General features: G+C 45.4%; 4 protein-coding genes across 6 annotated transcripts; 3 read left to right on the plus strand and 1 right to left on the minus strand.

Moving 5' to 3' along the window:
• The first annotated feature begins 455 nt into the window (after nucleotides 1–455).
• LOC100833066 (AP2-like ethylene-responsive transcription factor At1g79700) lies at nucleotides 456–2,906 on the plus strand. The gene is made up of 7 exons (XM_014898649.2): nucleotides 456–733; nucleotides 865–935; nucleotides 1,180–1,188; nucleotides 1,553–1,644; nucleotides 1,773–1,897; nucleotides 2,028–2,104; nucleotides 2,278–2,906. Exons 1-7 carry the CDS (start codon nucleotides 513–515, stop codon nucleotides 2,904–2,906), a joined length of 1,224 nt encoding a protein of 407 aa, XP_014754135.1. The 5' UTR covers nucleotides 456–512.
• Nucleotides 2,907–9,767: 6,861 nt separating this feature from the next.
• On the plus strand, nucleotides 9,768–12,579 carry LOC100827755 (ADP-ribosylation factor 2). Of its 2 annotated transcripts, XM_010234177.1 has the most exons (7): nucleotides 9,768–10,004; nucleotides 10,489–10,644; nucleotides 10,877–10,947; nucleotides 11,026–11,145; nucleotides 11,435–11,553; nucleotides 11,975–12,056; nucleotides 12,270–12,579. In XM_010234177.1, the coding sequence occupies exons 2-7, from the start codon at nucleotides 10,497–10,499 to the stop codon at nucleotides 12,273–12,275; spliced, it is 546 nt and encodes a 181-aa protein (XP_010232479.1). In that variant the 5' UTR covers nucleotides 9,768–10,004; nucleotides 10,489–10,496; the 3' UTR covers nucleotides 12,276–12,579. The 2 variants fall into 2 exon arrangements, with proteins under 2 accessions (XP_010232479.1, XP_010232478.1); XM_010234176.2 differs by lacking the exon at nucleotides 12,270–12,579 and having other exon boundaries at nucleotides 9,854–10,004; nucleotides 11,975–12,065.
• Nucleotides 9,869–16,572, plus strand: LOC104582887 (ADP-ribosylation factor 2). 2 transcript variants are annotated; one of them, XM_024458590.1, is made up of 7 exons: nucleotides 9,869–10,004; nucleotides 14,244–14,399; nucleotides 14,846–14,916; nucleotides 15,118–15,237; nucleotides 15,323–15,441; nucleotides 15,870–15,951; nucleotides 16,245–16,564. In XM_024458590.1, exons 2-7 carry the CDS (start codon nucleotides 14,252–14,254, stop codon nucleotides 16,248–16,250), a joined length of 546 nt encoding a protein of 181 aa, XP_024314358.1. In that variant the 5' UTR covers nucleotides 9,869–10,004; nucleotides 14,244–14,251; the 3' UTR covers nucleotides 16,251–16,564. The 2 variants fall into 2 exon arrangements, with proteins under 2 accessions (XP_024314358.1, XP_010232477.3); XM_010234175.3 differs by lacking the exon at nucleotides 9,869–10,004 and adding an exon at nucleotides 13,630–13,799 and having other exon boundaries at nucleotides 16,245–16,572.
• A 1,364-nt stretch (nucleotides 16,573–17,936) lies between these two features.
• Nucleotides 17,937–21,193, minus strand: LOC100828067 (vacuolar protein sorting-associated protein 36). Its single transcript, XM_003564411.4, has 8 exons — nucleotides 20,537–21,193; nucleotides 20,189–20,389; nucleotides 19,384–19,477; nucleotides 19,246–19,303; nucleotides 18,995–19,064; nucleotides 18,569–18,704; nucleotides 18,395–18,479; nucleotides 17,937–18,242 (listed from the first exon to the last, which is right to left on the minus strand). The coding sequence occupies exons 1-8, from the start codon at nucleotides 21,176–21,178 to the stop codon at nucleotides 18,185–18,187; spliced, it is 1,344 nt and encodes a 447-aa protein (XP_003564459.1). The 5' UTR covers nucleotides 21,179–21,193; the 3' UTR covers nucleotides 17,937–18,184.
• Nucleotides 21,194–23,018: the final 1,825 nt, after the last annotated feature.

Here is a 23,018-nt window from a genome sequence, read left to right on the forward strand (position 1 = left end):
AAGAATTGACAGAACTTCGTGTCGCAAGGATAGGATTGATATCTTGGAGTGTCCCGACACTCTTTATGGATCGCCAGGGCTAGGCAGTGCGCACAGCGACACTCCAAGTGTCAAGCAGCCTCGCACACACGTAACCATGTGTTGCGACGAAACGACCGGTGAGCCGCTCCTCCCGAAACTCCCCTGCTCTGCTCTCCCTCTGTCCTCTCCTCCCCTGTTCGGTCTCTGTTGGCGACAGACTGTGCCCTCGTGTGTTCTTAACCCCGGTTTCTCCTCCCTTTCACCAAAGCAGTGAAAAGCACCGAGACTTTAGCTAACCACGGTTACTTGACTCACTTCCCAAAGGAGAACGTGTTGCGGTGCTAGGCTCGCCTGGTCCGCGCCTGTTCCCCTTCCCACAAGTAGTAACCCAGGGCCCCAAAGCCATTCCAAAGAAGGGACGCGAGCGTAGCGATCAAAACTCAAAAAGCAAACAAAACAAACGGCAGCTGGGTCATGGTCACCAGCTCACCATGACGGCGAACAAGAAGCCCTCGCGTGGTGCCGTCGCGGCGCCCACCACGCCGCTCTCCCCTGTTTCCTCCTCCTCCTCGACGTCCTGCGGGGGCTCCCGCATTGTGCCGTCCTGCCCAGCGCGGAGCCACAAGAAGAAGGCGAGGGCCAGGAGCGGCATCGGCGACGCCGTCCTTGTACACTCGATGAGGGGATCGTCTGTCTACAGAGGCGTGAGCAGGTGAGTCGTTTGAGCAGACCCGCTAGTTCTTGCTTCCTTTCGTTCTCGCTCCCAATCTAGCACGTCGTTTTGTGAACTGTGGTCTTTGTGTTTGATTTCCGAGAGGTGCTTGCGTTGGTGGTGTGGTGTAGGCACCGGTCCTCGGGGAAGTACGAGGCGCATCTGTGGGACAAGAGAGTCCGGGACAGGAGAGGCAGGCAGGGTAAGACGACGCAAAGGGTTTAGCTCCCAATCTGGAGTCTTTGTTTTGTCCATGGAGCTATAGCCAGTGGGCACGATTTGTGTGCATTTGGCTCTGATTCCCTTGATTATTCTTGATTGATCTGTGTTTCATGTGCTGACATTCTTGTTCTTGTTTATTTCTTTGCAATCTTGGTTGCGGTCTTGTGTTCGTCTGCTTGGGATACCGTGCGGCGGTGCGTATCCATGCCTGATGTTTCCTCTAGTTTATTTGGGTGAGTCAAGATCCTCTCGCTTGTTGAAAAAGCTCACATGCTTTCCAATGCTATGATTCGCACATTATTCGGATTGCATTGTCCCTGGTGCTAGAGCCTGCGCATTTCTTTCCTCGAATTAGTTTCGAATTTCGAATCTGCCGCTGATTTGTTCTTTCTTCGAGGGGAAAGATATAGTAGTAGTAGTACTAGTAAAAGGACGGCATTTTGGTAAAGCAGAGAAAGCACAATTTTATATGTTTGTCCCCATGCATTCATCCAAAACGTGTGCTTGGATAATTAGAGATTATGCTGCTACAACTTCGGTATAAGCACATACAGTACTACATTGAAGGATTAGACCCTTATTCTTGTTTCTTGGCAGGATCTTATCACACGGAGGAAGCCGCAGCCCGCACCTACGATCTCGCGGCGCTCAAGTACTGGGGATCACACTGCGGGCTGCTCAACTTCCCGGTAAGTTACCTGCCTTGTTATCTTGATCAGCAGTACCAGTGCTATAACTTCTCGGTTGTTGATTCTGTACGGAGTAAAAGTGAAACGTACTTAATGGAGTATCCCGTTGCGTTAATTGGTAAATGCAGGTGGACACGTACAAGCAGGAGTGTGAGAAGATGCAGCGCATGACGAGAGAGGAGTACATCGCCAGCCTGAGGCGCGTGAGCAGTGGCTTCACCAGGGGCGTCTCCAAGTACAGGGGAGTGGCAAAGTACGCACTCTGTCTGCAAGGATTTGTTGTTTCAGACAGTGCAATTTGACTGCATTGTCACTCACGTCGAGATTGCTGATGAGAAGTAGTAGGAGTCCTCCACTTATCAGCACTAATTTTGGCACCGCAGGCATCACCAGAACGGGCGGTGGGAGGCGAGGATAGGTTACGCTAACGGCAGGAAATACCTCTACTTGGGAACATTCGGTGTGTTTCCTTGAACTAACTAATGAGAGCTTAATGCACAACTGTGGTAGAGCTTGATACTGTATGCATGAACAACTGTGGTAGAGCTGTTGCAGAGGCCCCACAGAATGCACTTGGAATGTACTACTGTCTGAAAGGCGTGTGCTCTGTGCTTTGGCATTTTCCCGTTGCAGGAACGCAGGAAGAGGCAGCCAGGGCCTACGACCTGGCGGCGATACAGCGGCGCGGCCTCGGCGCCGTCACCAACTTCGACGCCCGCTGCTACACGGACGAACACCTGCAGTCGCAGCCGCGACCCTGCAGCTGCAAGGCCGAGCCCGACCCGGAGCCGGAGCCGGAGCCGGCAGCAGCGGCTCGTCCATGCCCCGCGGCGCCGCTGCCGCTGCTGCAGCTGAAGATCGAGCCCGGGCTTGATGATGTCGAGCCCGCGGCCCCGGCGCTCCGCGGCGACATGGAGCGCGAGGACGTGGACCGGGCCATCGCCGAGGTCCTGCGGGCGCTCTGCGTGGACCGCGCCGACTTCGAGGCCCGGTACCCGCCCCGCCGCGGCGGCGTGATCTGGACCTCGGCGCCGGACGACGTGCGTGACCTGCCGGGCCACGTCGGCTTCGAGGACGACATTGAAGGCGTGCTCTTCGACGACGCGGCCAACGCGGCTTTCTCCGTCTCCTGCGCTGCCGCCACTATCAGCTCCTTGGCGTCCGGCCGCCGGCGGTGTGTGACGGACGTGCATGAACACTCGCGCAGGCTTCCGTGTCCTGCCGTGTCTGCTCAGCCTTGTAAGTACTCCGAGCTAGCTTAGGTGGTCAGGGACTTTTAGGGTCACATTTCTTTTGGAGGGTACGTGTACGTAGGTACCCGTGGCCGATGGCCAAGGCCAGGTACGCAGGCACTCAGGTGAGTGTTGGTTAATTTTGGGGAGCGAAGAAGGAACGAAGTGGCGGTGACGTGGCAGCTGGCCGGTCGGTTGCTTGTTTTGTAGCACGTGGAAGTGGGGGGGAACCGGAGAAACTAGGCTCGAACTTAATTTCGGTGTGCACGCCCCGCTGTGAAGCTTTCGGTACAACCCGGTCGTGTCTGATTTGACAGTTGCATATAAGTGGGGTGTGCGCTTAATCATAATGTGGACACAGATGAAATGCTTTGTGGTGTTGCATCGATCGTCGTCCAAGCACAGTGCACGCACAAGATTTTGTCGCCTGAAATCTTCTGCACAACGGGTGGACGCATCACCGACGTCGGGTCATAGATATAGAACAAGGCTATTTTTTTAAAAATAATACGAATTATTTAATCATTATTTGAAAATAATACATATTTTAGAAAAATTTCAAAATAATACACCCTTGCCCTGGGTCCGGCCGACTGGAGCTAATCGGCCTGGCCCAAACTGATTAGGCCCACTCGGCCTCGGCCTGGCCGACTGGAGGCCGGCCTGCCAGCCCACAGGCCAACTAGCCCTTGTTAGCATCGCACAGGCCGATTAGGCCCTAGTCGGCTTCGCTCATGCCGACTGGGTGTTTGTCTTCCTTGCACGTACAGGAACAGAAGCTCGAACGCCACTCCTGCCGTTGATCTCCTTTCGATTCCCCTGGTCTCCACTTCAATTGCCAAATTGGAATACAAACTATTCCACGAACCGGTTTAGGCGCAATAGGTCTCCAGTCGCGGCCGGGGCTCCGGGCACGGCTTCGGCATGACATCGGGGACGGCACGGGCAACGGTGACGGTTGTTCGCGAATTCTTGTCAAAAAAGGTGAAGGGGGTCAGACAAGTCTTCCAGTGAAAGGAATCGAGGAACAAAGCTTCGGAGCGAGCTCCCCTTCAACAATGGAGGCGACGGACGGCGGAGGAAAACGGTTGTGGCACGAGATGTAGAGAGGTTGAGGGGACAACCTCTTAATAGGATAATGAGAGGGGAAAGTCAAAGTCACACGGTGACGCGCTAGGAATCGCCTTTTATAGGCAGAGGAGGGAGATCGGGAGACGGATGCCGACGGGCGGCATTCGGTGCGTGTCAATGGAAGTGGCCAATAAAGAAGGAAAACAAGAGACCTAGCGCCTGAACTGGTTCGTGGAATAGTGGAGATTAATTCTCATGTGTTAATGCGAAAAAAATGAGTGGAAACCAGGGATCGTTCCTGTACGTGCGAGGAAGACGAGCACCAGTCGGTCTGGCCGAAGCCGACTGGGGCCTAATCGGCCTGGGGGTTGGCAGGCCGGCCTCAATCGGCCTGGGCGAGGCCGAGTGGGCCTAATCGGCTTGGGCCAGGCCGATTAGTTCCAGTCGGCCTGGCCCAGGCCGAGGGTGTATTATTTTTTAAAAGAGTTTTAAAACATGTATTGTTTTCAATAATGATTAAATAATTTGTATTATTTAAAAAAAATTTAGCTAGAACAAGTATAGAAAATGAGGCTTTGCTTCATCTAGATCACGCGTACGTGTGCAAAAAGAGTTATAGCGCTTCCTAGGGAGTCTGACAAGAGCTGAGGGCAACTCCAACAGGTCGACCCAAACGAACCGCTTTTTGCGTCTGGTCTGGTCGTTTGGGTCACGGGACGGACAGAAAAGGCCCCAGAGCTACCTTCGTCCTCCTACACCTGGGGGGAATGATGGTTATACCAGAATGGGTCGTGAACCACTTATAAAAACTAAATTTCTAAAATGGTTCATGACACATCCCAGTGTAATCAGCTTTCCACTCTTGGAAGCTACTAACCATCCTCGTCGGTGACGGGGAATCGGAGTAGCGGCGCCACGTCCTTGTCGGCTAGCGAGGCCCGCCGTTTTATTTCAAACGCACGATCCGCCGCCATCCCTTGGGCGATCTTCCCGTCGTCCAGGCCTTCCTGCGGGCGTCGTCCTTAGCCTTCATCGCGAGGAAGACGAGGCGCTCCTCCTCTTCCTCGAGAGGCTTAGAGCCCGAAACACAACATAGGGGGCTTGCTCCTCCATCGCCTCCGCCTCCAGCGCCGTCACTCCTTCCTCCTCCATCGCCTCCGCATCCGGCGCCGGTACTTCTTCCTCCCGCCGGACCTTGGGCTTCTGGACGACACGCATCTTGTGACGCCCTCCGGATCGACGGCTGGCTTTGGCGTTCGTCCTGAACGCCGACGGAGGAGACGGCGGCGTATCCATGTCGCTGGTGGGAAGCTAGGGTTTCGATGGAGCAAGTGGGGTATGTGGTGGGGTGGGGGAATGGGGTCAACTCGATCCCGTTAAAAAGGACCCGAGGGGTGGGTTTTTGGGTCACTGTCAAGTGGCCTCGAGAAGGCGAAGGGGTTTGACCGTGCGGACCAATCGGACCGCACGACGCTTAAGTCCGTAGAGACACAAACCCGTCCCAGATTTGGGACTAGAATGGATCGACGCGGACCAGAATCCGGACCGCCGCGCAAATGGGTCGCCCCGATGGGCAATGCGTTTTGTCCGTCTCGGACCAACCGCGCAGGCCATGTGTGTTGCCCCGCTGGAGTTGCCGTGAGGATCAATCTTCGCACGTGACGTCGTGACCATCTCCGTGTGCAACACTTAACACTTGAAACTGTAAAATCCACACTGCCGTATTTTAATTGCCACTCGATCGTCGGCCGAGCGACAAACTTTCATCAAGCGAAGCAAGAGACGTGATGAGGAGGCGCCTGGCCGGTTAATTAGAACCTAGAATCGGTTGTAAGCAAAAAGAAAAGGTGGTCATCCATGCATGCGATGCGATCGTTGTTTAGTTGGTCATCCAGGTTGGGTTGGAACATTCTGTATCACCACGGTAGTGAAGTTTAGTTTGCTCTAGAAAAAAGTCGTGTATTTGTTTGAATATAAAAAGGGGACTGGAAGTCTGGAACTGGAATGCTTGAGCACGAAGGAGCTTCTTGTTGAGGCATCTGTACCGCGTCTGTGTCGATCAATCTATGCACGTCTCTTCCACGCTAGCACGAGGGGGCTTCGTTGTGAACCAGGATATCTTCTTTTGCTCTAACTATGATGTTTGCGCGGCAAACATTTGTAATCATCTTAGCCTTCTAACTGACGTAGGTATGTATTGTCATACTATTTATATACTATTTATATAATTGGTAGTTAGAAAGATAGGACTAATCAACTTAATATATCTAAAAGGTAAAAATCTATATAAGGAGTCGAGTGATGTTTTAATACATGAGAAAATATTTTTATCTATATGTGATTTTATATCAGAATCCAGAAATAAAGATTAGATCTAGTGTCCGCTGGTGGACCGACTTTTGGATCAGATTTCTCAAGCCTAGTATATGAGATTAAAGTTCAGATCACGTACCAACCACTGATTTTTACCTCAGATTGTTGATCACACATGATATATATCACATTTGTAAAGAAAAGGAGGGAAATTTCACTTGATTATCCTATCGATACCTAAAATAAAGTTTAGATAGTTAGTTTTAGTCGGCCATTCGCTCATACATGATGGTAAATTAGTAGCCAGAGTTAAACTTTAAGGCCGCACGAGCCACATTTTTCTTAGCAGCTATATATTGGTAAATAGAGTAACAAAGACCATCAATAACTCATCTTTTGCAAAATTATAGATATATTGCGAAAATACAAAATTGAGATCGTGTTTAGCCCATATTTACCTAACTAACAATAGATAATTTGGATCAACATGATGTTTTCTCTCCAAAACCTTGTATTGTGCTTTTATTATATATTGACTGCTCATTTGTAATTGATATTAGTTTAGTATTTTTAATTAAACTTCAGATCACCTACCAATCTCTGGTCTTTCTCTGATATGGTTGATTACACATGATATAACACCATACACTAAATTAAAGTTCAGATGAGTAGTAATTGGTGGATCAATTGTTTGCACTCATAGTATGTGCATTATATTAGTAGATATGTTTTCTTGCATGATAATAAATCATAATGTGAATTTAATGTTTTTGTTCTATAGATACTTGGATTTAAATTTTGATAAGAGTTAGTCATTTTTTTAGTTTGTGGAGATATTTATTACTCCCTCCGATACATAACAGGTGACTCACACTTAGTACAAAATTTGTAATAACTTCGTACCAAATGGGCGACACTTTTTATGGATCGGAGGGAGTAGTAATTAATTTTATCATGACATGTGCAGAAAAATAATGGAAAATAAAGTTGGAAGGTCGGTAATATATTGATCGACTAACTTGTTCAGAATAAAAATAAATATTAACTTAAGTACCATTAATCATAACATATTAGGCCTATGCGGCCCTTAAACCAATTTGATGTTTTATTCATAGGCTCATAGCCCATCTAGTATACCCAAGTCATTAATTCTCACTTTCAAAAAAAGTCATTAAATCTTGATAGTTAGATCTCAAATCCAATGCCTAGAATAATTGAGGTGATGTGGATTAACGTGGAGCCTCCCCTCGGTATGTTTTTAGTATATTATAGATAAAGACATCAATTGCTAGCGATGATCAAACGTTTGGCGTGAGAGCGGGTATAGATACTTTTAGTTTGGTGTGAGCGGTAAACATGTACTCCCTATGTTTCTAAATATAAAAAGTCATACTTTTGTCTTAAGTGAAATCTCTTATACATTGACTATGTTTATGGAAAATTCTAACAACATCTATGACTCCATAAATTAGTTTTATTAAATTCATTATGATATATATTTTCATAATATACTTATTTGATATTCTATATGTTGAGACATTGTTATATAAATTTGGTAAAATTTTAAGAATTTTGACTCAAAACAAAGTTTAGAACTTCTCATATTTAGAAACGGAGATAGTTGTAGGTAATAGCAAAAATTTATAATCTGTAGTAAGACGTGATGCTAGTAGCAGTAAACTGTAATTTGTGAAGGGCAACGAAATTTGATGGCCAGTCAAAAGTAGACAAGCAATATATCATGTTTACGGTTTGCCTACGTGAACAACACGATGTACATAAATTCTAGATACCACCACTCCTAATCTATTTTCTCTTCTGGCCATTGTTGTCGCCATTCTCTACGCGTCCGCTCTAACTGGGGTGAGGCTTTTGAGCGGTGGCGGCGGCTGGACACCGCTCTAATCAAAAGGCTAGGTTTTAACCCCGAAATTCCTAACATCTCTATCAATATCACGGAATTTTGTACTACTAGAGTGTTGACATGGCCATTTGATGAGATGTGGCGATTGGTGACGGATTGAATGGGGGAGGAAAGTTCCAAAGGGCTTACTTGTAATGATCTTTTTTATTCAAGACCATTTATGAATTGTGGGGACAACTATCAATTTCTTGACTTCAACCTAGATGGTTTGTTTCAACATCATAATCTAGATATTACACCTTCCGAGTTGGGGCTCTGCGCACTACGAAAAGGCTTCCGACAGCAAACCATCAACTAGTTAGTTAGGTATCGCTCCTTTTTTGGAGTAATAGCTTCCTTTACTTCCTGACTAACTAACTTTTTGTGTCTTTTTCAGGAGTCATGAGAAATGCATCTCAGGTACACCAGTTAAAAAGGAAATGAACGAAGTGAGTAAGTGAAAGACAAGAAAAAAGACGAACAAATATAAGGGACTTATGAGGGACCTAAAGGGATTTCATCTTTAGACCAGAAGTAAGAAAGTGGCCCAAAACCGACACATGTCAGTAGGTAGAGAATGCATAGGACAACAAGACAACTCTGTTAACTACTGTAACTCGGCAAAATAGCCCCGTAACTTCGCTCGTCAATCATTCCACTGGCATCTTGCATTCAAGCCTCCGTTTGACTGCGGCTCGGGGTTGCATTTTCCTTCCCATTGTAGCTTTGGTTGCTCTTTGTTTTCTGTCAGGGATAGTTGGGCTAGAAACCCCAATTGATGTTCAGTCGACCTCCTTTGATATATAAAGAGCACGCCGTGCTTTTTCGTAAAAAAAAGAAACCCCAATCAGAGTGATACACAGAAGAAGGCCGAATTGATCCAATGCAGTTTTTTCGCAACTAGTTGAACCCTACATGGCATGCGGTACTTCGTTTTTTACCTAGCTTATGTTTTGTCTTGTGCACCTACAAAAATTCAACCAAAATATGATCATATATGACATGCACAAACAAAAGAAAAGAATTAGTACTTCCTCCGTCCCATATTACTAAACATATTTTAGTACTCCCTGCGATCCATATTAATTGTCGAAATATTACATGTATCTAGACGCTTTTTATGCATAGATACATCCATATTTGGGCAAACTTGAGACAATTAATATGGATCGGAGGGAGTATATAGATACGTTTATATTTACGCAAATTTGAGTCACTTAATATGAGACTGAGGGAGTAATATTAATGCTAGTTCCACGTCGCTTATCTTTTTTTTGCTGACGGTAGTCTTATTTCGATGAAAATTTGAAGATGCATACGATGTAGCGTCGATGCACACTTAATATCGATGTAGTCTGATCATGATGCACGCTTAATATCGCTGATTCGCTGTAGTCTTATTTCGATTCGTATAATTATTTTTTCTTTTTAAACTTTTTCAGAAAGGCCACTCGTTTTTTGAAAAAAATTGTCTTTTGATAGGGTTTTTTTTAACAGGGGAATGTCTTTTGATAGGTAGAAAGCGCGTGGAGCATGGTTTGATCGACAACTCCAGTCGCAGAACAGAAGGAAGCGAAGGTGTCCATGCGGGCTCCGGTTGCGCGCGACTGGGCGAGGTGCAAAGCCCACGTGACGGTGGGCCTCGTGATCTCTATAATAACCCGCGCTTCGGGCCGCCTGGTCCGCACCGCACCGCACCGCACGACAGCCACAACCTCTCGCGTTGATTCGAGCGGTTCCAAGCTCCAACCCCCCCCCCCCATCTCCGCCGGGATCAGCGGCGAAGCGGAGCGGAGAGAGCTCGAAGCGCGGAGGCGGTCGTCGTCGTCGTCGCCATCTCGGTGAGCGCCGCCGCCTTGTCTCTCCCCCTAACCACCTCGTCGGCCCCTAATTCCGCCCCTTGACCCGCGGATCTCACCGGCTCCTTCGATTTGTGCGGTGTGTTTTTGGCGGATCTCGCGAATCTGCTTGGAAGATTCCTTGGAGGTGGACCAGGGATGTGTTCTCTACCGCGTGATGCAGCGTCGCTTCCACGCTAGTATTGCCGAATCTGTTCGTGCCTTTCGTTTCCTGCTTTAAGGTGCTCGCGGACCCGATTCGATCCGCCCCATGCCCGTGCTGTAGGTAGATCGGCGAGCCGCGCGGTTAAGGTCTAGCGGATCTCGCGAGTTGTGGCTACATCCATTTCCGCTGAATTCCGTGGGCCTTGCTCCAGTTGTTAGGGCACAAATGTGTGGATATACTCGGGTGGATCAAACTCATGGTTCTGCGTAGATCTGCGGGGCTGGCTAAAACTTCTCAATTTCCCTGTTTGTTTTTGAGCAGGAGGAGAGATGGGGCTCACGTTCACCAAGCTGTTCAGCCGCCTCTTCGCCAAGAAGGAGATGAGGATTCTCATGGTCGGTCTTGATGCCGCTGGTAAGACCACCATCCTCTACAAGCTCAAGCTCGGAGAGATCGTCACCACCATCCCAACCATCGGTAAGCTTCTTTGAACATCCTTTGATTCCGCTTTTCCTAATGTCTTAACTGTAGCAAGATGCGATACAGCACATTCATTTATAGAAATGCTAACATAAATCATAACCACTGTGGAACGGCTAGCTACTGTAATGTAGGTGTCTTTGGTAAATTTGCTTGTAAAAAATTGATAGCCATTACCACAGGTCGGCTCTCACTTTCATTCATTCACAACCTTTTCTAATTTTTGCAGGATTTAACGTTGAAACTGTTGAATACAAGAACATCAGCTTCACTGTTTGGGATGTCGGGGGTCAGGACAAGGTAAGCAAATCTTCAGTTTCCATAAACTTCAATTTGTGCGTTGGACTTATAAATTTATTGTTTCCCATATCAAAACAGATCAGGCCCCTGTGGAGGCACTACTTCCAGAATACCCAGGGACTCATTTTTGTTGTCGACAGCAATGACAGGGAGCGTGTTGTTGAGGCCAGGGATGAGCTCCACAGGATGCTGAATGAGGTAATGTGCTAGTGTTAATGTAGTTTATGTGTAAGTGTTCCAGCTTGCAATATCCTGTCTATACATGGTCCACAATCTTGCAATCATAAATTGGAGAATGTGAGCTGGCTTACCGGACTAGGTTTTTGGGTTCCCACGAGCAGCTTATGACCTAAGCATAAACATGCTAAGATAGCTCCAATTAAGCATCATTCTTTTTCTTCTATTTAAAATCATCCTTTCTATTTATTAAGATCTTACTGATAGAGATTTTAGCTTCTGTTTGACGAGAGATCTTTCTGTGATATAGGATGAGCTTCGTGATGCTGTTCTGCTTGTATTTGCAAACAAACAAGATCTTCCTAATGCCATGAATGCGGCTGAAATCACCGACAAGCTTGGTCTGCACTCCCTGCGCCAGCGGCACTGGTAAGAAATATGATACACACAGTTCAAATGATCTTTACCTTGTAACAGCTTGGTCAAAGTTTTCTTTGAAGTTATTCAATTTCTTGTTGTCTATACAACATTTGTTGATAATTAAAAATATATATTATGTTGTAAATTTATTTGCAATTACATATAGCTTTTCTCTGAATCAAAGTTTGGAAGACATTTCAAGAATCATGCAAGACGCGAGGCTTGTAGCCGGGGGGATCATGATGTTGCGTCAACATAATTCACAGCCAATCAAAATATTTAAACTTCAATATGTCTTGAGCTGGGTTTTTAAATCCATCTGCCAGTGTTTAAACTGCTTATCCTGTCAAAAATAATTGCCAATTTTAGTGTTTCCTTGTTGGAATAAGATAGCACACTGGTGTAATAAACTATTTTCTCTCGGGTGCAGGTACATTCAGAGCACTTGTGCTACATCTGGCGAAGGGTTGTACGAGGGACTTGACTGGCTCTCCAATAACATTGCAAACAAGGTATGGTAGCAGCTGAAATAAACAGGCAGGATAGCCCAGCACTCCTGCCATCTTTTATAGCTGCTGAATGCAATTGGGACACTGGTGCTTATAAAATACACGGAATGATGCCCAACAATCTCACACAAGCACTTTCTCTGTTTCATGCCACCTTGTGCGCTATACTGTACGTTCCTGTGGCTGACGGCGTATACATTTCATTTGTTTGCACAGGCTTGAAGCGTCTCGACAACTGCTTCAAGGAACAGATCCGCTGGATGTCTGAACAACTCACTGCTGCCATTTTCTATATTCTGATATCCTCCTTCTGATATATGTATACACTAAAAATATTGTATCGGCTTGTGAAGACAGAGGCTGCCCTTTAAGGGGGGCTAGTATCAGGTTGTTTCTTCGTGTGGTATCATCTCTCCTTTGAGGGGGCTAGTTCGGTTTTACAAGGTTTACCGTGTCGACCATATGCATGTACCTGTATACGTTTTTGAAATGTAGTAAAGTTGAGGTGCCTTGCCAATTGTTGCTAGCTCTGCTCAGTGATTTGGATGTTGCTAATGTAGATGCGAACGTTGTTCTTACAGTACTACAGTTATACTCCACTTTGAGCTGAGCGTATCTTATTTATTTTCGCTGATCGGTCCCATGTCCGATGTGGTTTCTTCTGTATTTCCGTATTGGCTGTCAGTATCGTTATACGGCACCAATATTTTTGGGAAGTCCACTCGCGTAATGGATGATTGATTGTTGGGTGTATATGGCACCATCGGCATGGAGTTGTGTACTTGTGTTTTGTCGACAATCTTCCGTTCTAATGCAGCGGAGTATCGTAGAACCGGGTCACCGGACACCGGGACACAGTGAATCACAGACAACCGTATATGCCTCGAAATATGCAGCTGTTGTTACGATATTCGGGTGGAGCCGATTCAACGCAACACCTGACTCATGTTTCACCCTAGAGAAATTTGCTCTATTTTGTTTTTGGGTTCCCAAATCAAGTTTTCTTTTTGAGAAACCAAATCAAGTTTCTTATACGTACTGAGCTACTCCCTCCGTTTCATAATTCTTGTCTCAGATTTGCGTCTAGATACATGTAAGACTCCGACAAGAATTATGAAACAAAGAGAATATTTTTGTAAGTTATTAGTGTTTCACCTCACGAGTGTTTCAGCAATACTCCCTCAGTCCCATATTTCGGTTACGAGATTCCCTGCTGGGATTGAGGGGGATTAGGAGGAAAATGAACATAACCGAACTATGCCTTAAGACTTTCTATACATTTATCTAGACGTTTTTTTAGACATAGATACATGTATATTTGGACAAATTTGAGTCATTTAATATGAGAAGAAGGGAGTACATTTTTCATTAATATTTCGTCCTGATGTCAGTAACGTTTGCAAAGTTAAATCGTCGTTATCTTTTTTTAGCGAAATTTATCTTCTTCTTTTTTTTAGCGCCGGAGGAAGGGAAAGGTGGCGTCGGCGACAGCGGTCGACTGGGCGCGTTGTTTCAAAGGCCAAGTGATGGTGGGCCTAGCGCCCTTCTATATAGCCCGCCTGGTCCGCACCGGCAGTCCGGCACCGCACCGCACGGCAGCCACAGCCTCGCGTTGTATTCATACTGTTCCAAGAAAAAGAAAAAAAGCTCCAACTCCACCCGTCTCCGCCGAGATCAGGAGCCCGCGGCGCAGCGGAGCGGAGAGAGCTCGAAGTGCGGAGGAGGCCGTCTGTCCTCGCCAACTCGGTGAGAGCAGCTGCCTTAGCTCTCTACTCCCCTAACCACCTCTTCGGTCTCTAATCACGCGCCTTGGCCCGGGGATCTGATAGGTTCTGCCGATTCGATTGATTTGTGCCGTGTTTTTTTTGGCGGATCACGCGAATCTGCGTTGCTTCCACGCTAGTATTGGTGTATCTAGTCCTGCCTTTCGATTTCTGCTTTAGGTGCTCGTGAATCCGATTCGATTCTGCTCCATGCCCGCGCTGCAGGTAGATCGGCGAAGTCGCGCTGTTGAGGTCCCAAGGATCTCGTAGCTGGGCTGCATCAATTTCCTCTGAATCATGTGGGTGGGTCGTGCTCCAGTTGTTTGGGCACAACTGTATGGGCAGACGCTTGTGGATCAAAGTGGGTCTGATTAGATCTCTAGGGCTTGGCTAAAACCTCTCCATTTTGCTCTTTGTTTTGGAGCAGGGGGAGAGATGGGGCTCACGTTCACCAAGCTGTTCAGCCGCCTCTTCGCCAAGAAGGAGATGAGGATTCTCATGGTCGGTCTTGATGCTGCTGGTAAGACCACCATCCTCTACAAGCTCAAGCTCGGAGAGATCGTCACCACAATCCCAACCATCGGTAAGCTTCCTTGAGCATCATTTGTTTCGGCTTTGCGTGCTGTCTTAATTGTAGGATGATACTATAGAGCACATTCGTACACAAAATGCAAACTTAAATCTTCTCAATTACTCCCTCCGTTCCTAAATACTATAGAGCACATTCGTACACAAAATGCAAACTTAAATCTTCTCAATTACTCCCTCCATTCCTAAATACTTCTCACTGTTTTAGTGCAAGTATTTAGGAACGGAGGGAGTATGTGCATATGCATATATAGTTACCACCGTGAGGATGGTGAATCTAACCTTTTTCCCCCATCGTGTCATAAATCATGTAACAAACTCGGACGATGGATTTTTGATCTCACTTTGGTTAGAATTTGGAGTAAAGCAAATAGGAATAGTCAGGTACTACTGGCTGGGTCTATTTTCATTAAAAGATCTGCTTAATTTGGAAATTTGCAGGGTTTAATGTTGAAACTGTCGAATACAAGAACATCAGTTTCACTGTTTGGGATGTCGGGGGCCAGGACAAGGTAAGAAAGTCACCATATAATTTATATTTATTATGTCTGAAGGAGATAGTATCATGCCATTCCTGTGCCAACCAGTGTGTTTCTTTGCCTTAGGGCTGTAGAAAATCAGAACCCCTTGTGTTGATGTTGTTAAGCTTCATAATACTTCTGTTATCATATTTTTAGACTTGACTATTTTTTGAAAAAAAAATGTCCAAACAGATCAGGCCCCTGTGGAGGCACTACTTCCAGAATACACAGGGACTCATTTTTGTTGTTGACAGCAACGACAGGGAACGTGTTGTTGAGGCCAGAGATGAGCTCCACAGGATGCTGAATGAGGTAATGTACTGATGTCATTGTAGCTATTCCGAAGTGTTCCAATTCATGAGTATCATGATTAAATGGAGATCTTTCTGTGATAAAGGATGAGCTTCGTGATGCTGTGTTGCTTGTATTTGCAAACAAACAAGATCTTCCTAATGCCATGAATGCGGCTGAAATTACTGACAAGCTTGGTCTGCACTCCCTGCGCCAGCGACACTGGTAAGAAACATGATATTGTCATACACAGTTAGAAAGCTCTTTACAATCTGATAGTCTGGTCAAAGTTTCCCCCAATGTTCTGCAATTGTCTGCTTGTCTATACTGAATTTTATATAGTACCACCTATCCTGAAAGTACATCAGTGCATCTGCAAACCAAAATTAGGAAACATTATTATTTTAAGAATCCTATAGGACGATGAGGCATTTGACTGTAGTGGTTTAGTCCTGTGGCTGGGGATCATGAATATCACGTCAGCATAATTCACATCCCTTTTATACTCTACATTTATGAAATATGTATGAGCTGGATTTTGTAAATCCATTCGACATGCTTATTGTGTCTAAAATAATCATCACTGTCAGTGTTTCCTGGTTGGAATAAGGTAGCAAGCTGGTGTTAAAATAAACTATTTCCCTCGGGTGCAGGTACATTCAGAGCACTTGTGCTACATCTGGTGAAGGGTTGTATGAGGGACTTGACTGGCTCTCCAATAACATTGCCAACAAGGTATGGTAGATTCTAATTCTTGTTCTCACTTCTCCATTTAACATCTTTGAAACCTGCTGAATGCTCACTTGGTGAAATGATACGGCCCTTGCTGGCTGAAATAAACAAACAGAGTAGCTCAGCACTCCACCTGCTATCTCTAATAGCTCTGGGTACAATTGGGACATCTGTACTCACATAATGCAGAGAACAAAGTTGATCACACACACTGCCTCTCTGTTCGATGCTAATCTGTGCCTTTCTACTGTAACCTCCTTTGACTGATGACCTATCCATTTTATTTCTTTGCACAGGCTTGAAGCGTCTGGACATCTGCTCCAGCAACTCACTGCCGCCATTTTACATATATGTAGACACTCTAAACAGATTATATGGGTGCTTGTGAAAACAGGAGCTCTCCTTTGAGAGAGCTAGTATCAGGTTGTTTCTTCGTGTGGGTATTAACAGTGTTTCTGTTTGGTTTACAAGGTTTACCGTGTTGACCATATGTATGCACCCGTGTGTTTTCGAGATGATACAGTAGCGTTGTGGAATAGTGCCAGTTCGGATCTGGTTCCTTGTGTACCCTCGTGTGGCTGTCGGTATCACTATTTGTCGATAATGTTTGCGGAAATCCACTAACGTACTCAATGACCATTCGTCGATAATGTTTGTGGAAATCACTAATCAGCTAACGTACTCCATGACCATGAAGAGTGCGTATGGCATTATGGGACATGACGCATGTGCACATAGGTCATGGGGCGCATCTACATGCCGGCAGCCTCTCTAGAACCCAATTTCAGCACAATTTTTTAGAGAAGCGCCACTGTCACATTTCCCCCAGGCCTCTGTTTTAGCTTTTGGAATTGCAGTTTATTATCTGATTTGGTAGGAACTATCCTTGAACTTCAATTGTCTCAGGCATTGAATAATATTATTGTTTTGAATTGTCTTTCCATAGAACCGACAAATATGATGAATGTCGAACACTCGAACTCGTAGCATCATTACAATAGCATCATTGAAACTATCAAACTCGTAGCAACACTGTCATGTGTAGCGCCATCGGTCCATGGAGCCATCAACGGTGGGAGCTAGAACGTGGACACCAAATGGAGCCAGCCCGTCCTCATGAACATATTCTCCCCTCATCTCTCAAAGTGCTCATCACGTAGCCAGTAGCGGCCTACTCTAACGATTGTAGTTATGGAAACACATGCATGCATTACCAATCATCTCATGCTTTTTGAGTGGGTAGGCTGGTTCACTTCCTCGATACACATGCGAAGGAAAACTCTATACACACGCATAGCATGAACATCAACTACGTAATTCATTTCTGCCTAACATGCCCATAAACTGCTCACTAGTTGCCGATGCTTTGGCACTCACTAGAGTCAGCGGCAGGAATCTTCAGGAGTCGTCGAGAACGGGGATATTCAGGAGATGACAACAGCGAGGCGGGCAACAGAGAGGCCCTAGACGACTAGGCTCGAGAGTGAGCTAGGAGGGGCCCGAGGAACTGGAGATTGGTAAACTGGAAAACTGGGGCCTATGGGTGTGTGCGCCTGTGCGGTGGCAAACTGGAAAACTGAGAGTATTTTAGGCTTTAGAGAAGCTCATGAAACTGTAAGACCAGCTTCCGGGAATAGCTTACTTTACACGAGATTCCAGAGGAGCAGCCAATTTCGGCTCTTAAGTTGATTTGGAAGCCTGTTAGGTTGATTTTTTTTTCCTCCCTCCTTTCTAGCTTCAGCTTCCGAGGACCTGTTAAGTTGATTTGGAAGCCAAAAAGAACATGAGATCCGAGTATCTCCGACCTGGCCACCCACACGCACTCGACGCACGCTGCCGAAAAAAGATTACCACCGAGGTTGCACATAGAAGTCATCGTCATCACAAGGATCAAAGACAAGTAGTGTGTCCACGATCTCTTTTGCCGATATCAAGTTGTCAGACCATGCGTGAGAACAAGTGAAATATCTGGAAGTTGATCACGTACAGAATGACGAAACCAGGATCACGGAATAACTGGCGAAGAAAAATGTGCCCTCATTACAGGGCTTCCGCTGTTCAACTCTTGTTTGGCAAAAAAAAAAGGATGCCAAAGTAATCGAATCCTCACCACGACTTATAATGATGAATTTGTTACACCTTGTGAATGAGATAAAGAACGACAGTATAGCTATATAGGCACACAAGAACTCACATCAAAGGTTCAACCAGCTAAAGTCAAGAAATCCAAATGGTGTCAATGTGCTGCCGTTGCCACAGAGATCCAAGTGTGATATAGCCCGTAGGTTTTTGACCTGGAAAGCTCACAATCAATAAAATGCATACCCCTCTCTTAAAATAATATAAGTCAAGTTCTGAATAAAAGCAGGAATGTGCCAAAAACCAAGGAACAGAACTAGAAATTCGTTGAATAAATTGAGGGGAGACAAGGAAAGGATCTACTCACAAATATATATTTTTGGGATCAATTTCATTGAACAAATTGATGTAGAAGCGGAAACCATCTGGGCTAACATCCCTGCAGAGGAGGCCTGAGAAAAAAAATGTCGTTAGTTAGTTCTTTCAGCCTGGAACTAAATACATAGCTTGCAAATACTTGAAGGGGGTAGTCGCAGAACACCTTTATTTTCTGCATTCAGAAGATGCTCCTTCGCTAAAGCTGGTGTGATCCCCAGTGTCAATGCAGCATCGCTGGGGCTTATTCCCTTCTGAAGAGCATTCAGCTTTTGTGCGAGTGATGATATTCTTGCAAATACCTATGTTTATGAGGGAGTCGGGGGTCAGTGTGTGACCATGTGCTACTGCTAAGGATGGTAGTACAAAGCAACCGTCAATAATTACATGGAAACATGTGGATACTCACGTACAAAAATTAACCAGTCATTCATTCCAAACTTTAGAACAATATTATTTTTATAGAATAAGATTTGCTAGGTCCAGAGACAAAATCAAGGCACACTTTTTGTATGGGTGCTTCCTGTTATGCAATGTGGTAGGCTACTCAATATGGATATAAGATGACGGACTTATGATTGCCATGCATTACCTCATCATCACTATGCGACTTGGTCTGGATCACCTTCACTCCACTATCAAATTTCCGGAGCATTACTGGGCTGCTTATTACAAATCAACATCTATAAGCAAAACATCAAAGCCATAATTAATTGCTGGTCACAAACCAGCTGAAAGATATCTAGGAATTAGATTACTCATTGTTTTTTTAAATAAATCGTCTTGGATTTGTATATTCAGACAATTAAAGACCAACAATTATCACGAACACGATATACATACACGTCAAATTTCTCCCAAAGGGAGCAAGCTTGCAAGAGATCCTCTGGTGAAATCAACTCTAGAAACAAATAAAAAATAAATTTCAGAACACAACTGACAAGGATAATTCTTATAGATATTCATCAGCAAAAGACAGACCTGTTCCCCTAGCACGGTTGAAGAGACAGTAGACGTCAACTAGTGCGATCATACCACCTGCTTTCTCAACTGGTATTCTTACGAAGTCAGCCAGCTGGTGATAAACGTAACAGGGGGAAAGAAGCCTCAGTAAGTCTAATTATTAGCATATGCAGCTTAGAATGGAAAAAGACGGAAGATGAAAAAAAGGGCTTCCAAAGTACAACAGTTCCTACCATCTGAATATGCAAGCAAAAGTGTGAGAGGTTTTTTTGGTACTTTAATTGAACTTGCAGTTCCCCTGCTCCCCCCAAACACATGGCAGATTTGCTTTTCTCTGTGGGATTATTTTCACTGGCTTGAGGGGGATTGAAAGGTGATCTAACATCCAATGTCCCAAATTAGCTGAAAGCCCAGCTGGGGCATATCATTCTTTTTACCAACAAGGTAAACAAGGCCTTAAAGGTTCCAAATTCGATCTGGCTCATGTATAAGCAGCATGCAAAAACTGAACCATCCAAATGAGCACTTATTACTGTTCAATGCAAGGAGAGTTTCACATTGGATGAAAGAGAACCAGATGACTGTTTCCGTCAAGTGCAAACAATTTAGCCTGAAAATTAGTGATGTGCATATACATGCGTGCATACATACGTTGGTGATGAAGTACACAGTTAAAACTTTTTTTAAGGAAACAATTAAAACCTTACCGGCAATGCGATTTACAAAATTCATGCATTATTGTTCCAATCACCTATTTAGCTAACGTAGCCAGTGAGAATGTTCCGCGATGAGTGAAGGAAAGACATGAACAAGCACACATTACCTGTCTTGACAGCTGCTGATGGTACAAAGCACCAGCCGTTTCTTTTGTCACAGGAGACACGATGCCAACACTCAGTAGCAAATCCTGCATGTCTTGCTTAGATCCCATCTCTTCATCACCGGAATTCGATTGAGCAGATGAATTCGTCAACAACTTTTGCCTCATTTTCTCAGCTAACTCCATCATTTCCTTGGCTTTGCTCTGTAGAGGAAGGAGATATCCACGAAATTACAACAAATTCATTGCCATTAAGGGCATGGTGATCCAATATCAGATGTTTGTACTCCACTACAAGCAATAAAATTACAGCAACACTTCAAGCAGGAAGCAGCAAAGAGGATCTCGAACCATGAGTGCGTTGAGATCCTGGAAGGCATCCTGCAAGTTTTGCCCCGCACTCTCCCACGTTTCCTGCTCCTTCCGCAGTATCCCCGAGACCCCAACCACAGGCATCCTGGTCGCAATATCCTCCTCCACCGCGGGCGCGGATCCACCCGCCGCCGAGGCGCCGCTCGCCGGAACAGCCGCGGGGGCCGCCTCCCAGGCCCTAGCGCGCATAGCCTCGAGCAACCTCCCGTAGAACACATCCACGTCCGCCTTGCACGTGACGACGACGGCGACGACCTCCGATCGCGATGGGGGAAGGGAGATCTGGAGGCGGATGCGCGGATGATGCGACGACGACGAGGAGGACGAGGAGAAGATGGAGCGGAGGGGGTTGTGGTTGTGTCTGCGATGGGGAGGGTACGGGTGGACGATGGAAGCGAGGGGGAGAGCGCGCGCGGACAGGGAAGGCTCGTGGAGGAAGATGAGGCGACGGGAGGTGAGCGCGAGGAGGCAGCCGCGGAGGGGCGCGCGGCTGGGGTTCTCCTCGGGCTCGAGGTCCACGAGCGGGAGGAGGTGCCTCTCGATCTCGCCGGCGGACAGCACCGGGCGGCCGGACGCCGTGACGGTCGCGGACGGGAGCCAGTCGGCTGCGGCGACGGACATGGCTGTGGAGTGTTTGGACTTTGGGGTTTTCCCGTAGCCGTGGTGATCTTTTTGCAAGTTTGGAAAACGGAGCATATGATTTAGAACTGCTTTTTTTTTTCAAATTCATTGTGAAGGTCATGCACACTGGGTGACGTAAGCTTTTTCTTAACGATGTCATGTAGAATAAAATCTCATGTGAAAGAAAGAGAAACGAAGAAAAGGCACAAGACTTCTCTTAATTAAGAGATGATCTCTTCACAAGAATGATAAGGCGAAGATAAGGCAAATTTATCATTGTACTAGATTTCACATTTTCTTAGCATTTATTTAGTTAATTTTATTCATTTAAACATTAATTCTAAGATAGAACACTAAGAGATAACCCATTGTACAACATGTTTTGTTATCTTTTCTAATTGATGTGGAATGTCTAACATAAGACAGTCTTATCAACCATTGTACATGCCTAAGCGTCCAAAATCTGAACAAGATTCCGAATAGTCGTGTATTAGACATCCATGAAGCAAAGTCAGTATTGACTATCTAAATCATCTACTCCTTACTCCGTATATCGATGATAAATTAACACATATAATGTATTATGTCTTTAAATTATTTCTAGCATTAAATTTGCCGGTAAAGATGAAGACTCTTAGCTTAGTCTTAATCGACTTTTGGTAAAACTCATACTCTTTATGAAAAGTCAGTTATCATATCTCTGTTATTTCTATCTCCTGCACATTCAATTTTTAAATAAAAGTCGATATTGATTATCCATGTCACCTTGAGCCCATGGTGAAATAAAACATAGAAGAAATTATGTGTTTAAACCGGCTACATATAATTTTTCAGCATTAAATTCGATAGCGTATAATAGTTACGAGGTCGGCTCTTAGCTGACTCTTTGGTAAGAGTGTGACTCTCGTGAAGAGCCGGTTCTCTTTTATCTCATATCTCTTTCTTCTCCACGTCAATAATTTTCGAATCTACTAAACTTGGAGAGCTTCTCTTCCAGCAGCCCGAGCGATGCTCACACTACAACGCGCCCCTCCGTTTGTGCCCCGTCGCCACACTATCTCGTGGCCCACTCTTTTGACCGTTGTTCCAATCTTACACGTGTCGCCTGGCTGATGCGTGTGTGACCTCTGGATATTTTCTAGGCCATGCAAAGCTACATCAAAACTCTAAAAACTCGATCCCGAGGCCCCACAAACCCCCCTTGCCTCACCTTTGACTGATAACACAAAGAAGAGTCAACATTTTTAAATGCTCTTAGGGCATCCATAACAATAGATTCAATATTGATTTTCCACGTCACGTGGAACCAACGGTAAAGTAAATAATACACACAATGTGTTGTGCTTTTGAGCAGACTCTACATGATCTATTAGCATTAGATTTGACTGTGTACAATGGTAATGAGATCAACTTTTAGCTAACTCTGATTCAACTATTTACTAAGAATCTAGCTCTCCACATCAGATTCAACTAAGGGTCGACTTTTATGGATAACCTTAGGTGCTATGATGATACCATATCAAAGTTAAGTCATGCTCGCGGTCTCATCTAAGTTTGCATGATCACACCACCTACGTGACAAACCGAACGCTGACTATAAAACTCAATGCTTCCTTCCCTCGTTTCTAAGTCACTAAAGACATCCATGGCCATGGTCGTGCTCGTTCATGCATACCTGTGAGAACCTATCCATGAATGCCAAAGCGAGTTAGCCTCTCACATTAGTCCCAGTCTGTTGAAATTGTGAGCCAAATTCATTAAGACGAACTTCTGACAGAGCGTAACGAGGCCCGTCGCCGGTAGGCTTGGGCCGAAGCGGAGCAGAGTCTGAAGCCCCAAT

The sequence above is a fragment of the Brachypodium distachyon genome, chromosome 2, assembly GCF_000005505.3.
Source record: "Brachypodium distachyon strain Bd21 chromosome 2, Brachypodium_distachyon_v3.0, whole genome shotgun sequence".
NCBI classification, from domain to species: Eukaryota; Viridiplantae; Streptophyta; class Magnoliopsida; order Poales; family Poaceae; genus Brachypodium; species Brachypodium distachyon.

Bases quoted from the DNA above. Each gene is read 5' to 3' on its own strand.
- LOC100833066 (XM_014898649.2), top strand. From the start codon at position 513: ATGACGGCGAACAAGAAGCCCTCGCGTGGTGCCGTCGCGGCGCCCACC. The intron at 1,645-1,772 runs GTAAGTTACCTG...TGGTAAATGCAG, and splicing joins GCGGGCTGCTCAACTTCCCG to GTGGACACGTACAAGCAGGA. The intron at 1,898-2,027 runs GTACGCACTCTG...TTGGCACCGCAG, and splicing joins AAGTACAGGGGAGTGGCAAA to GCATCACCAGAACGGGCGGT.
- LOC100827755 (XM_010234176.2), top strand. From the start codon at position 10,497: ATGGGGCTCACGTTCACCAAGCTGTTCAGCCGCCTCTTCGCCAAGAAG. The intron at 10,645-10,876 runs GTAAGCTTCTTT...TAATTTTTGCAG, and splicing joins CACCACCATCCCAACCATCG to GATTTAACGTTGAAACTGTT. The intron at 11,554-11,974 runs GTAAGAAATATG...TCTCGGGTGCAG, and splicing joins TCCCTGCGCCAGCGGCACTG to GTACATTCAGAGCACTTGTG.
- LOC104582887 (XM_024458590.1), top strand. From the start codon at position 14,252: ATGGGGCTCACGTTCACCAAGCTGTTCAGCCGCCTCTTCGCCAAGAAG. The intron at 15,238-15,322 runs GTAATGTACTGA...TCTGTGATAAAG, and splicing joins TCCACAGGATGCTGAATGAG to GATGAGCTTCGTGATGCTGT. The intron at 15,442-15,869 runs GTAAGAAACATG...CCTCGGGTGCAG, and splicing joins TCCCTGCGCCAGCGACACTG to GTACATTCAGAGCACTTGTG.
- LOC100828067 (XM_003564411.4), bottom strand. From the start codon at position 21,178: ATGTCCGTCGCCGCAGCCGACTGGCTCCCGTCCGCGACCGTCACGGCG. The intron at 19,304-19,383 runs GTCTGTCTTTTG...ATTTGTTTCTAG, and splicing joins CAACCGTGCTAGGGGAACAG to AGTTGATTTCACCAGAGGAT. The intron at 18,705-18,994 runs GTAATGCATGGC...TCATAAACATAG, and splicing joins AGTCGCATAGTGATGATGAG to GTATTTGCAAGAATATCATC.